This window comes from Etheostoma cragini, chromosome 18 (assembly GCF_013103735.1).
Source record: "Etheostoma cragini isolate CJK2018 chromosome 18, CSU_Ecrag_1.0, whole genome shotgun sequence".
Lineage (NCBI taxonomy): Eukaryota > Metazoa > Chordata > Actinopteri > Perciformes > Percidae > Etheostoma > Etheostoma cragini.
In genome coordinates, this window is record NC_048424.1 from 10,335,754 (window position 1) to 10,350,216 (window position 14,463).

General features: G+C 37.4%; 1 protein-coding gene across 5 annotated transcripts; it reads left to right on the forward strand.

Annotated features, from left to right (window-relative positions):
• The first annotated feature begins 195 nt into the window (after positions 1–195).
• fbxo25 (F-box protein 25) lies at positions 196–14,330 on the forward strand. 5 transcript variants are annotated; one of them, XM_034900279.1, is made up of 11 exons: positions 196–411; positions 1,593–1,759; positions 7,979–8,082; positions 9,693–9,742; positions 9,872–9,964; positions 10,058–10,151; positions 10,480–10,664; positions 11,038–11,220; positions 11,616–11,759; positions 12,715–12,741; positions 13,184–13,273. In XM_034900279.1, exons 2-11 carry the CDS (start codon positions 1,632–1,634, stop codon positions 13,271–13,273), a joined length of 1,098 nt encoding a protein of 365 aa, XP_034756170.1. In that variant the 5' UTR covers positions 196–411; positions 1,593–1,631. The 5 variants fall into 5 exon arrangements, with proteins under 5 accessions (XP_034756170.1, XP_034756169.1, XP_034756172.1 ...); XM_034900278.1 differs by having other exon boundaries at positions 257–411; positions 1,612–1,759; positions 13,184–14,330; XM_034900277.1 differs by having other exon boundaries at positions 311–411; positions 1,549–1,759.
• Positions 14,331–14,463: the final 133 nt, after the last annotated feature.

Below are 14,463 nucleotides of genomic sequence, written 5' to 3' on the forward strand. Positions count from 1 at the left end.
TTAATAAAACTCTAAGTTTATAGCTGTTTTTAAAAAGTGTTCCTTAATGACCTCATTATCATCAAGACTTAGCCCACACACAGCGGTCCACTGGTCCTGTTCCCATCCCCCATCTCAAAATCAAAACATAAGTACATGTGCGCAGTCCTCTGTCACGTGTGGAAGAAAGCTTCAACAAAACACAATGGTTGAAGAGACATAATCGATTGACAGCCTTTGCAAGCGAATCAGCGACGCGACTCTGGGTAGCAACAAGATAAATACGGACGTTTCGTCCAATCAGAGGGCATCAGGGGCGTGGACGAATGCCAGTGTCCGCACTGTGTTTACTTCCGTCAATATTTCCAGGCAGCAGAGAAAAGAAGAAACAGAAGCACTGACAGACGATACACAACAAAGGAGTGACTTAAGGTTTGTTTAGCCGTTTTGTAGAAATGTCCAACTCTGTCATAGTGCAGTTGAGATTATTTATGTTCTTGCTGTGGCGATTATGTGCGTTGAACCAACTGACAGCTTGACTTATCTTCTTTTTTTCCTTTTTACCGTTAAGCGTCGGTCGACACGATATGAACAGCGTTTGCTAATGCTGTTTTTTTTTCAAATGCGAAAGTTAAATGCGTCATAGTCGATGTGAGGAGTGTTATCAAAGAAAGATGGCTTAGTCGGTCATTTTGCATCCTATAGTGTTTACCCGTAATACAGCAACTAAATGCTCAATAAACGTTTATAAATCTAAAGGCCCTCTTGGTTTATTTGGTTGGTGACAGACAGTAAACTGAAATGAGCATGTAGCTAACTGTAGACGGCAGAATGAAACTATGGCAGTAAAAGAAAGGCCATGATAACATTTAGTGTTGACATGTATGTATTGTACTGTATTTTTAGCATTGAAATATTTTGAAAATCTCAATGCATTTGTTTTAAGTTCTTCTCTTTGAAAGCCCAAAAGGCAATTTTAACTGCTGCAATTTCAAAATTAAAATTTGAATCTTTCATCTAGAATTGTACTCTTTAAATTCCAGTTTATTCCTTGTTTTGACTTTAAAGAGGGGACAATGAAAATGCATGTTTTTAGAACATTTATTTTGTTTTTTAACCCATGAGAGAACTATGTCTGGGCGATATGGAGAAAATCAGATATCATAAATTCTTAACCAAATACCTCGTGTCAATATTGCAACAATATTGTAGGGTTGACAATTGGTGTTTTCACCAAATATTTCCACAATTAGAAATCTGATAAATAATCATCAATAATGTGGAGATAATGACTAAGGAAAATAATAGAACAGCTAGAACAATCTTGTATGTTCTGAAAATTACATCACTTTACTGTAATGCAGCCTTTAAAGCCAGGAAAAGACAACATGTAAGCTATATTACATTATATTATATTATTAATATTATATTATCTAGTATATATATATTGTATATCACAATATCGATATAATAGACTGTAGATATATTGCCAACATTAAGTATTAAGTAGTTTCTACATTTTCAATTAGGTATTCATCTGCTCATTATGGCCTTTCTTTTCCTCCAAAGAGCCTAGAGCACAAAGACAAATCTTGCATCTTTTAACCCTGCAGCTGTTCTCTCTGCTCACAGTCCCCCCCCTCCCAGCTAAAATGCCTTTCTTGGGCAAGGACTGGAGGTCGCCAGGATGGAGCTGGACAAAGACAGAGCAAGGATGGAAGAGGATTATCTTCTATGGACACGACTTGGAAGATAGCAACAAAGAGATACACTTGAAAGAGTAAGTAATATCTTGCTCACCTTTGTCATCCATGTCTGCCTTTCATGGCATTGTTATTCCAGTGTCAAACTTTTTATGGTGAAGGAGTCTCTGGGTTATCAGGTTAGACTGGACCTAACTAACCCAGTAAACACTTGCCACATGCATTTAATAATACAGCTATATTGTCCATATAGTCCTCAGTAGTTTGTTGTGCTTAGATTTATTTCTGCAAGCATATAGTAGTATATGCTAGGGCTGGATGACGTGTGGATATAGTATTAACTTTTACTGGTATCATACCTTGATTATATCATTTAAATGTGTGGCGTAAAGATTTAAATTAAAGTAATGATTCTGAGTAAAATTTAATTTAAATCTGGTACAATTATTTTTTGTGGAGTTGTTCATTAGAAATTAGATTTTTTTTTCCTGATTTAATTTACAGTAGACACAGTTCATTGCATTGGAAACCAACTTTACTACAGGTGAACTAAAATACATAAGCAACTCAAAATTACAGTGTATATGGGTATGTTTTTACAAGCCCATCAGAACGGGTTTGCTCAGAATCTAGTCAAGAGTAGATTAGATCTTATTCGCCCTGCAACTCTTGTTTAAAATTGAACTCTAATGATTGGTTACAGCTGCCAGGGCTCACTTTGAGTGTTGACTTGGTTGTCAGACATTTTCCATCCTCCACAAAATACCTCAAAAGTATTTCAGAGAGAGCAATTTCTGCGTCTTAAACATAGGATAGTAGAAAAATTCACAGATTATAAAGGGAAAGAGATGGGGTTAGACATGCAACAGAAGCAGTGTCTTGTGGTTGCATAGTCTTTGTCTTAGACCTCTAAACTACCAAGACTGAGTTTTAGCGATGAGTAAAAACTGTTTTGACCATGGATCAGTGTTGATGTTTGCTGTGGTTGGTGCATGTATGTGAGCTACAGTATGTTTTAATGCCTCGCTGCAATCTAAATTTTATTTTTTGTAGAAATGCTGAATAGATTAGAGGAAAAAGGAAAAATGTCAGGGAGATAATAACGAAAATGTGCACTGACCATAGCTGCTGTACTCAGAGCCAAAAAGAAAAACATAATTGAGCCAACAACTCTTATCAGGGCTAAAGCAGAGAGTCTTTGATGAGGTGATTTGCATTCCACAATTGCTGCCTGTTATTGCCAAAGGGGCGTCATGGCAACAGACAGAGTTGAGTATAGGGTTGGGTTTACTCAAGGGGCTAATTTTACATGATACCTACAAACCTTTTAGTTTTAATGTTAAAGAAAAGATAAATATTCAAAATAATTGAAGTGGAGGTTCAATAGAGGATTTTTTTTTAGTTGACATCTAAGATGTCTGTTGTTGTTTTTTTTTACCTTATTGTGGATCAGAATCTGAACAATTAAGGTCAGGTGTTTGTGTGTGTGAACTGAGTTTATTCTGCGAACTCTCCCCTCAAAGCAATACACACGCATTTTAGTTGTTTATGGGCACATGTTCGAAAGAAGTCATGCAACCTGGTTGTTGTATATAACGTGTTGTAACATAGTGACACTGACTTAACCTGCAAAGTCATTATTGATAACTAATGATTCCGTAGTATTGGGTAATTGTTCATGTTTTCATAAAGTTGTAAACAGGATTATGCGTAAAGTCTGACTCCTTATATTACTTTATCTCTTTAATAAACACAATGTTCAGCCATGTTGTTCTATCACCCCAGAGACAGGAGAGTGTACTATAGAGTTGGACAGTTATACAGTATACCGGGGGGTTATAAAAATAGCAACGGTGTCAGTTGAAATACGTCATTAAAAAAGATGCAACGCACCTATATATGAGACAAGGATTAAATATTAAATGTAATTTATTTAATGCCTAAAAATGCGAGAGAGAGAGAGAGAGAGAGAGAGAGAGAGAGAGAGAGAGAGAGAGAGAGAGAGAGAGAGAGAGAGAGAGAGAGAGAGAGAGAGAGAGAGAGAGAGAGAGAGAGAGAGAGAGAGAGAGAGAGAGAGAGAGAGAGAGAGAGAGAGAGAGAGAGAGAGAGAGAGAGAGAGAGAGAGAGAGAGGCGTACTGAGTGACCTGGTCTCAAATAAGGACACAACTTCTGCAGTTTGGCAGCATTTGGGGATCCGACCTAATGAGAAGGGAGAGGTGTTTCAGTATTAGTGCTGGGTTTTCAGTTTCTGAAAGCTGTAGGCACAAGACACAGTTTGGTGATGCCGTCTGAGCCTTACCTCATCATTTTTAATTAGTAACGGTAACACTGCGGTAAAATAGGGAAGAGGTTCGACGGTATCAAAATTTGGATACCGCCCAACTCTAGTGTACTTCCTCTGCTATGATTGTCGGTGCACAATGGAGTAAGCTTATATAAATAAACTACAGTAAAAATAATAGTGTATAAAGCGTGTTTTTTAGATTCCCTGAAATCCTTCATATTGCCACACCAGCACAGAAAGTTGCAGAAAGTCAATATTGAATTTCTTGTTCAGGATCCGTCTCCTGGAGTTACTTTTGGATGTTTGGAATTTGTGCAACATGTAAATCCTGGAAAAGAGGTTGTTGCTTGGAGTTGTGTGATTAATGTTACCATACATGCCAGGTCTTCTGATGGGAGCACACAATAAAACAACTAAGGTCAAATGCCTGCTGTGCACTTTTAAAATAGTGTCCCTCTCAGAGGAGTTTAGATGGTTTAAAGACTTCACAACCACTGTTTGTTGATAGCAGCTGAACTAAAACAAGTTATCCTATTTCAGGCGTTATGGTCTGTACTACATGTGGCCCTGTGGGCAGTCTGGGTTGCCTCCCAGCAGGAGAGCTTGCCTTGTTATCTGCAGGAAACATGTTTTGTTTTGACGCATGCCAACTGACAATGAGTCATCACATAAATGGAGAGAAAAAAGGAGGGTCCCATAGGCTACGTTTACAATACTTAATTATCATTTTTACTATATTTGTCTGCTTGTTCTTTGTATAGTATATGTGTTGAGGGTTTGTGTGGTGTTATGAGGCTTACTATTGCTGTCATTAGTTTGGTCATACTGTACATAGCGTCAGCCTCTTCCCCCTATTAATGAGATTGGGCCAGAGTCTAACTTAGCTGCAGGGGTCAAACTTAAACATGATAACTCATTTTGCTTTCAAGGACCAGATCAATTGACTACAAGGTTCAAGTAAGCTTTTTTTTTATTTTCTCCCGTATACAGGGGGAGGACATTGGGTATTATCGTTGATTAAAAACAAATACAATTTTAAAAAGACATAAAACAAGTGTAAAGATAGTTGAGTAAAGTCGCATCACATCATCTCATGTTTCATCAAAAACAAGGAAGTTAAAATGTACATAAAAGAAATACTTACTACTGGCTGTAATAAAAATAGAACTGTGTAAACTCACAAGTTTGTCGTTGCAGTGTTTAGCAGGGATAGAAAGCTACACTAAGCATTTGACAAGCAAGCCTCACTTAAACAGTGTGCAGGACACTGGTGGCCCGCTAGCGTGATGGGGTGAAGGATGGAAACTCAGCACCAGTTGGTGATATCTCCCGCCAGTCACAGTGTCGCCTCTTCTATTGATCAACTCACAGTAACTCACAGTGTCACATTAGCTGGTCAGCAGTCTTGATCAGTAGTCTTTTCACAAATAGGCACAGGACACAACATCAGACAATAACTAATGATGTCATCTGTTCGTACTGGCTGCTCTCAAAATAAAGCTTCATTCAGAAAGGCCAGTGACTTCATGCAACAGTAAGAGGTACACTTGGCAGACCAACACATGTAGGGCCAGAAACAATGAAAAGCATTGTGGTGGACACTGGCTTGGTATACTGTGTTACAGAAGTAGTTTAAGTGCCGGATAGGTGCTTTTTAGTTGAGTGTCAGCTTAGTATTTGACCATCACTTTACTGTCAATTTCTGTAACAGATCATTTATCTGACACTAGGAATTGCACTAATTGTTAAGTCAACTTGCATTGTTCAAAGCACGTCATAAATAAAACTTGAATACATTTATCTAACAGTGAGTAAGAAAAGTGTAACAGCTAAATATCTTTCACATACTCTATTTGTTTTCTTCCTGGTTTATGTTGACTTCCTACATAACCCTCATTCCTGTAGCTTATGTATTTCAGAATACATTTTAAATATCTATAAATCCTTTGCAAAATTCCTGCTGCTGTGTGATGTCTTTTATTGTCTCTGTGGAGGCCGGTGCTCTGCATGCAACCTGTGTTAAAAGGTCAAGCTATTGCCTTCCTCACTTGTAACTCATTGTGACAGATTACTTTGCTTCTATGTGTGTTCATGTGTATGCCTTTGCAATTGGATCAATGGATAGAGACGAGAGATTACTGTAGAGCCCATTCAACCTGTCGACTTCAGTCAGACAAGAACAGTCCTGCCTTCACTTATTCTGGATGGAAAAGGAAATTAGTTTCCTCCAGCTTCTGTAAGCTCACAAACAGAACATAGCCCTTGTATTTTTCATAAGAATAAATACCCTGTAGTATTCAAGTGTTTCTAAAGATAATCAGAAAATAGTGAAATATGCCTATTAAAAATTTTTTAAGCCCAAGGATGGCAACTCAAAATATCTTGCTGTGTTTGCAGGTGGGAAGCTGTTGGTGGATCTTGTGCTTGTTGCTAGGCTAGGCTACTTGGTTGGGGCACTTGTGCAGACAGAGGTGGCTTTGCTCTATGATTGCAACTAACAATTGTCTTCATTTATCTGCTGATCATTTTCTAAATTATTTTTTTTACTCTGAAATATCCAAAATAGTAAAATATACCCATTAAAATGTTTTTGAGTACAATCAGCTGACTCTTGGTTGGTAGTGTTGCCAGTTGAGTGCTCAACTTCAGCCAATGGATTATCAATGCTTGGGGAGTCAATCACCAGTCCAGTTCTTTGATCTTTTAAAGGTCATTAGTACTAGAATGTCTAGTTACAGATGAATAGATCTTAGTGGAGATAACAATGTTTGCTTTTATCGTATTTTATTTTATTTTATGATATTTTATTTGCAGTAGAAGAAAATATTTTTACAAAGTTTTTACAAAGATAGTGGTCTGCGAGGAGACATGTTGACCTCCTCAGGCCTCATATCTTTTTAGGAGTATTTTAGGCATCTTTCAGTCCTGTTTAGGGGGGTGATGAAAGTTGCCTTTATGCAAATTATTTATATTACAAAAGGAACAGTAAGAAAAAGGTACAAGAGGTACAGTTTGATGGCCAAGTAGTTGTAACCTTAAGTATAAAGCGAACACACAGACACAAACTACAAACACAGGTGTTTGCATACATAGTTATTGCATGTAGAACATTAACATGTTTTATTTGATTTTTTTACATTTGAGAAAAATAATAAATCAATATTAAATTAAAACGTTCCTGAGACTCAAACATGCAATGGTTTTGCTGTCATTTCATTAAACCGATTCATTTTGTAAGACTGGTTACAAAGAGGTAAGAATGTAGCTCTGCCCTGTTCTGAAGCATTTAAATTCAATGTAAATAGAAAGAAATATGCACAGACCCTAACAAACACAACCATGTATAAGTTTGTTAACATGCTCTCACATGATTTATGTTTTCATTTGGGTTTGTGTTGTAGTTGGGCCGATTCAAACCTCCCATGTCAACATACATCAAGTTGAGGTCAGCTGCCAAAATTTTAAGATCTATCTTATCAGAAATAACAAGGCCGCTTATTAACCAAGCAGGTCCAGAATGGCTGCCAGAAACAACAAAGTTCAGATTGAGATCTCAAAATATTTTGCCTGTTTTCTGAGAAAATACTGTTTGAGTCACATCTGTGATTCTGTCTCTCAGACTGTGATATATATCTGCCATCTGCTTTGTTTCTTCCATTATAACAGACATTGTGAATCGTTATATTGTCACACCTTGACTAATCTGACTCCTGTTACACCTGTCTTAGCCTGCTTATTATTCCAAATCGTCCAAAATGAAGCAACTTCAAGCTGATTTAGTTTCCTGCGTATGTGCTGGTTCTGATAACCCCCAAAAACTGCAGCACTTAAACTTCTTGTGCTGGATCTATCATGCCATTGCAACGGAGTGATATATACAGGACATTATTAGAAAAAAAACACTGTCAGTTGCTCGAGGCTTCTTTACATTGTACTTCAGTTGCACTGGTGACCCTTTGATGCAATGCTATTTATTAACAAATTACTCCCATGCCTTCTCTGTCTAAACAGGCTCTGCAGTGACAACAAAGAGAATCTTTTTGTTGGAGATGTGTGTGAGCTCGCCACCACGAAGAGGAAAAAGGACCTCTACAACAATAATACCAAATCCCAGTGTGAGTTTCAGCAACACATAATCACTGTTTTAATTTCATAAAAAGTTTGTGGTATGAAAGTTAAAAACATTTATAAAAGGAAAATGAAAAAGAAAAAAGCAGGGAAGAAATAAAGGAAAACAAGTCACAATTGGAGTAACGGGGCCATCACCTATTGAAAGCTGTGTTTGCATTTAGATTTATTGGACTAAAGACTTGTTATTTACTTGGTAATGTCTTACCTAAGGTTAGTTGTGCAGTTAATCAGCATTTAAATGTAACTAAGGTACTCATACTCTATTTGAGGTCTTCTTCGCTATAGATTTACTTACAAATTATATGATGGTCTCAAAGTGTGAAGCATTGTTATTGAAATTAGTATTTCACACTTCTGAGATCCCAAGTGGACACACAATGTATTTAGTGAGAAACACTAAATTGTAACTTTTGTTTGTTTATAAGAAAAAAGAAGAAGAAAGTACAGTAGTTTTGCTGACAGTACTCACATACTTCTACTTAAATTGTGTAACCCTTAATCATAGACTGTATATTATTAACAGTATATGACCTTAATGCAGGACTTACTTGTAATGGAGCTATATTATATTGTATACATTTTCTTAAGTAAAGGATCTGGATATATCGCTTCCACCACTGCAACCTATTCTTCTGTATTTATGCCTTGTTCACACTACACAATTTTAGCATTGATTTCGACAATTATAGTAATAATATTTATTTATTTTTACTTTGCAAACCAACAAAACCTTAAAAGACAAATGCTGTACAAAATGTAAAATATTTAAAAAAAAAAAACATATCAAGAAAACAAGAGTCAACAAACTCTTAAGCTTATGCAAATTATAGGTCCCATGGCATGAAAACTTCACTATATGAGTTTTTTTTCCATTAACATACGTTTCCCCAGCCTCCAGCCAGATGGGCCGAACTGGAATCTTACTCCTTATGAGGTCATAAGGAGCAATTTTATCTCTCCTTTCTCTGCTTTGACTGCCTAGAGAATTTGGCTCGTCCTTGAGAAAGAGAGAGACCTCATGGCATGCAAACAAGCAAAGCATGGCAATGATTGGTCAATCATTATAAAATAAGCATAACCCAACGTCTAAAATGAATATTAGCTAAATAATGTAAAACTATCCCTGTAAGGTCCACAGTTGCAAAATGGCATACATGACAGTTCTTGCAATGCGAGACTAGGTCTATATTAGAAATCATTGGTATACACACAAGCTTTTTATTATCTGTAACCTTGTTGTCCCAATTGCGTTTTTATCGCGAACCTATTTAACGTTATTTACCTACATCTCTCTCTGTAGAACAGACGATCCTTGCTGCCCACGCATCCTAATCTATTCTTCCACACATTTTCTTTTCTTTCTCTTCTTTGTTGTATCACTTTTGTTCCAAAAATGGATGTCTGCCAGAAGGCAAATTCTATAGTTGGACATGTTATGATGTTCTGTGTTTTGTTGAAACTATTGCAGCACGGTTTTGAGTCAACAAAATGACAAAAGCCAAGAGCCAATAATAATTTTTATAAAGCTAATAGATATCAACTATTACTTTAAAACACTTTAATAAATGAACTCTGTTTGAATTTCCTTGTCCAGTTGTTTTCACGGATAAATGGATCTATGTGCAGAAAGGGAGCACAAAAGAAGTGAGTCCCGCATCTTTTACTAGAAAATTTCAAATGAAGGATTTGTTGTTTATTGAAACATATTTGTATTTGAAATAAATAATGATTTAATAAAAATGAATGTGTGTGTATTTTCATGTTTACACACAGCGACATGGATACTGCACGCTTGGCGAAGCCCTCAACCGTCTAGACTTTTCCAGTGCCATTCAGGACCTAAGAAGATTTAACTATGTTGCAAAAGTGAGCAGTAATAATCACTTATGGTGATTAAGAATCCTTTGATACCGACTTTTTCTTTTCCTCTAACTGTCGTACTCCGTTTTTCTCTCATAGCTTTTCCAGCTAATAGCCAGGTCTCAGCTGACCTCTTTGAGCGGAGCAGCACAGAAAAACTATTTCAATATACTGGAGAAGATTGTGCGAAAGGGTAAGGAGACCTTAGAATTTTCTGGTTCATGTGGTTTTGTTTCCTCGTGGAGAAAAGTACAGATTTATTCTACCACATATGTTGTGAAACCTATGTGGTAAAGTATTGCCTTTTAAAACCACGCAGTGTTCACTTGAAACTGTGATATTTTTCAGTCTAGTGTTTTTTCTTTTGTTCTAGTGCAAAAAATTGGGTCTTTTCAGCAATTAATGTATAAATGATGCATTTTCCTTACCTATAGTTACATGTACATTATGTTACATTTTGGCTGCTAATGTTTTCTTTTTCATCCTAAAATATTGTCTTGTGTTTTGTGTTTGTTTTCAAGTTCTCGTCGACCACTACAACCCGCGCCTGGTTAAGGATTTGCTGCATGACCTGAGCTCAACATTGCACAGTCTGACCATCCATGTTGGCAGGTGTGTCCTCGTGGGCAACGTAAACATCTGGTTATGCCGACTGGAGACCATTCACAAATGGAAGCAGCAGCTTAACAACCTGCAGATCCCCAAGGTAGAAGGTGTACTGGTGTTTGTTTGTGTGTGTACGTGCATAGGTCTCCATCCCAGAACTTGCTTTTTAGCATGCTCTTGGCCTCAACACACATCCAGGTCCAATTTGAGCTGCCTGTATGTAATTGTGACTTTTAAAAAGGGAATAGTAGGTTAGCATCTACTGACCTCAATGCTACTCACTTTACATGCTGATTATTGTGAAGAATTGACAACTAATCTGTTGGACCAGGTAATTTAATGCTCAGCTGTGCATGAATTGTAAAACATCAGTCTCAGTGGAAACAAACACTCCTGTGATGTAGGAATATTTTAGTTTTTCCTTCACAGTCAAGCTCCGAATTTTAATTTGTTAATCTTAATTGTCTCCCCAGCAAATATGCAGTGGCATGTCATTCAACGACTTGCCGCTACATATGCAGAACAAGATCCTCTGCGAGTTGTCTGATGCCTATGACATCATTAACCTGGGGCAGGCCACGCCTACTTTGCACAGCCTCAGTGAGAACAGGATTCTGTGGAAGAAACTTTGCCACTTTCACTTCTCAGACAAACAGGTGAGAGGACAACATATTTAGTTTAACTAGACATGGATGGTTAATATATACAGCTAAATCTGTTATTTTAATAATGCTTTTACAAAGGAAATGCCTAAAAAATCCACATGGCAGCTAAGTAGTTCACCGGTTGACCACTAGAGGGCAGAATTACTTTTTACTCACATTGATCGGTTTCCCCCTCTCTCTGTCTCTCACACACACACACACACACACACACACACACACACACTCACACTGTCTCGCACACATCACATAAAAACCCACTCATGATTTGTGTTAATGAGAAATGGTCCTCAATTATACCTAATTACACTTTGCTCCAGTTATAATTACTTTCTTGTCCCCTGGGTTTTAAATGTTTTTTATGAGTGTTTCCTTCCATCCATACTCAGTTCTGTAGAAAGTTGGTCCTATCCAAGAGTGAAAGTCTGGACTGGAAGCTGATGTACTTCACCCTGAAGAAACATTATCCAATGAGGGAGCAGTACGGCGACACCTTACACTTCTGCAAACACTGTAGCATCCTCTTCTGGAAGGTAAGCAAGATTACACACACCTGCAGCCACATTTATTTCATGTAGGAAACAGCATATGACTAGTCAGTACTGTTCATCAGACTGCAGGTAAATTACTAGTTGTTCATTATGTTAAAAGAAGGTAACAATAGGTTCAGTGCAAGTTTAACTGGTTGGTTTAGCGTTAGGGTCATGGCCTTTCAGTGTTGTAGACTGTAGCTTAGTATGTGTACAGTAAATGAAATCTGCAGTGTTTAAAGAGACATTTCTCACAGACCTCTTAAACTGTACGAAGATCAGAGACGAGAGGCTATCAAATCAAGTTTGTACCAGAGCACATTGTATTCCAATGTACAACGAGACAAAACACCCATTATCATTTGGTACACACTGTATCACTTGGAAAGTCTCAGAGACACTTCAGTCCAATCATGCAGTGTCTCTCACACTGATAGCTGTCTCTAGCATCCCCTGAGAAAGGTATTCAATAGTAAATAGTGTTTTATATAGTAAAAAAAAAACCTCCATGTTCTGTTTATGTAACAGGAGTGACACATATACAAATACATTTTCCCTGATGGTTAAAAGTCATTCTTGTTGTTTTCAGTACAATGGATGCTGTGAACTTGTTTAGCCCATACCGTTATACAATGTTTATGTAGCGATCAGAGGGCAAACAAGTGAAATGTCTTTCCTTCATGACACATGTGATTGTACCTTAAACCATGACAAAGTTTGAGTTAATAATTTCTGGGGAAGATGTGTATCTTCACAGACTAACGGTACTTGGATTACAAAATGTAGCTGTTCCTACAGTATCTGTTCCCATACTCGATTGCAATTACAACAATCCTGTCATCCTCCTTGACTGGGTGCTTATACTTTTTTAACCTCTGCCCTCTTTGCATCCTCCCCTTGCTTGTCTCCCTTCCTTCCTGGCTCTTCTCCTGGTTCCCCTTCTCCCTGATTCTTTAAGGATCGCCACCTCGCTTTGGTATTCAAGGTACTTTCCGTCCCATCATGCCTTTCTGTTCTTCATCAGTTGCCACTTTGTCTCATATTTCCCAGATGGTCTGACTCACAGCTTATCTTTCCCATGTGTTAAGCTTTGTCTCGTACTCTTCTCAATTTCACTTGATGTCATCATGTTTTGCTCGAGGTGTGTTTAGTAAACAGTGCCACTTTTTTTGCTGACTTTTAATGGCATTCTTGAAGTTCATAGATTCCTCTGAATGTTGAGTTCATGTGTCTGAAAGAAAACTATCATTTAGTTTAACTTAACTGTTTGTCTGTGTATACTAATGCACCAGGCATTTGTAAATCCATCACTAAGTTTGTGTTGAAGCCGTTCCATGATCTTAGTACCTTCTGGGTGCTGCATAGCTGCTCCTTGGGTTTCCTGGTCTTCCTCCTTTCTGACAATGTGGTTGTTGACTGTCTTCCAGGACTGTGGCCATCCATGCTCCGCCAACAACCCAGACAGCTGCCTCATGCCCATTTCTCCGCAGCACTTTATCGACCTCTTCAAGTTCTAAACCCTCCGTGTTGTTTTTCAAGGAAAGCAATCGTTTACTCCCAAACCAAGAGTGTGTACAAGACCTCAACGTCATAAACTCAAATACAAAGGGCTTCAACTGAAAGAGATGACTTTTTATGTCTTCATTTCCTTACGCACAAGTGTTACCATTAGGCATAGGAAAGAGTTAATGGATTTTGTGATGGTTTGTAGATTTTAAGAATGTTGGTGACATTTTTTTTTCCTCCTGCATAAATGTTTTGTCTTCTTGACAAAAAGGCTATTTCTAACAGAGGAAATACAATAATATTATGTAAATGTAATTTGAATATTTGAAAGAATTTATATGTCAAATGAGTTGTTGCATGTTTATGGTAGGTAGATGGTGATAGATGGCAACACTTTGCAACTGGCAACATTTACAGGGTGGCAGGATAAGATGCCTCATGTGTTACTTGTTTATTTAATGGGGTTAAACTTTTCTGCCTTTTGCTCCACTTCGTCCTGGTGGGATTTCTCTGCAATAACTGAATGCATGTCATGTTAGAGTCTATGTTTACTTACTGTATGTTGTCCTTTGTGAATTCTTGCTGTGCTCTGTGTACATTGGAAGTGTCCACACTAAGAGAAAAGAATTTCTTTAACCATACAAGTTTTTACAATCGACTTTGTCAGAACTGTCAAGTGACAGACGGAAGAAATGTCAAACCTCCTTATTTATGGGGGGGGGGTGTATCCTTCCTCCAACTTTTGTTATATTAATTTGCTATCCCAATACTCTTGATGGTACTATTAATGAAATATTTAAAAAAAACTGTTTCTGTTCTTCATTTTATACTGTGAGGCGCAGGGACTTTTGTTAACTGTATTAAGATCTTTTTTTAGACTGGACCTTTGTAATTGTATTTTCCGCTCCTTGGATTTGGATTTAAATGTCTCTGCACCTTAAACAGAAAGGAAAAATAGTTAGTCACTGGTCACAGAGCAAAGTTTCCTGATTATTATTCTTCCTCTTAATCTCTAGACTGAATCTTTTTAAACGCATTTCAATGGGAATTCGCAAGCAACACGTAACATTCATGTGCAAATTTAAAGATTTGGCAGTTGTGGCAAAAACTCATTTCACAATAACAATTTCTTTAGTAACTTGACATTATGTTGTTAAGGGTCTGACCAATTTCAAATTCCCGGCAAAGCCTGTTAAATCAA

Coding starts and splice junctions, on each gene's coding strand:
- fbxo25 (XM_034900279.1), top strand. CDS start 1,632: ATGCCTTTCTTGGGCAAGGACTGGAGGTCGCCAGGATGGAGCTGGACA. Junction 9,965..10,057: donor GATTTAACTATGTTGCAAAA/GTGAGCAGTAAT, acceptor TTTCTCTCATAG/CTTTTCCAGCTAATAGCCAG. Junction 11,760..12,714: donor GTAGCATCCTCTTCTGGAAG/GTAAGCAAGATT, acceptor TGATTCTTTAAG/GATCGCCACCTCGCTTTGGT.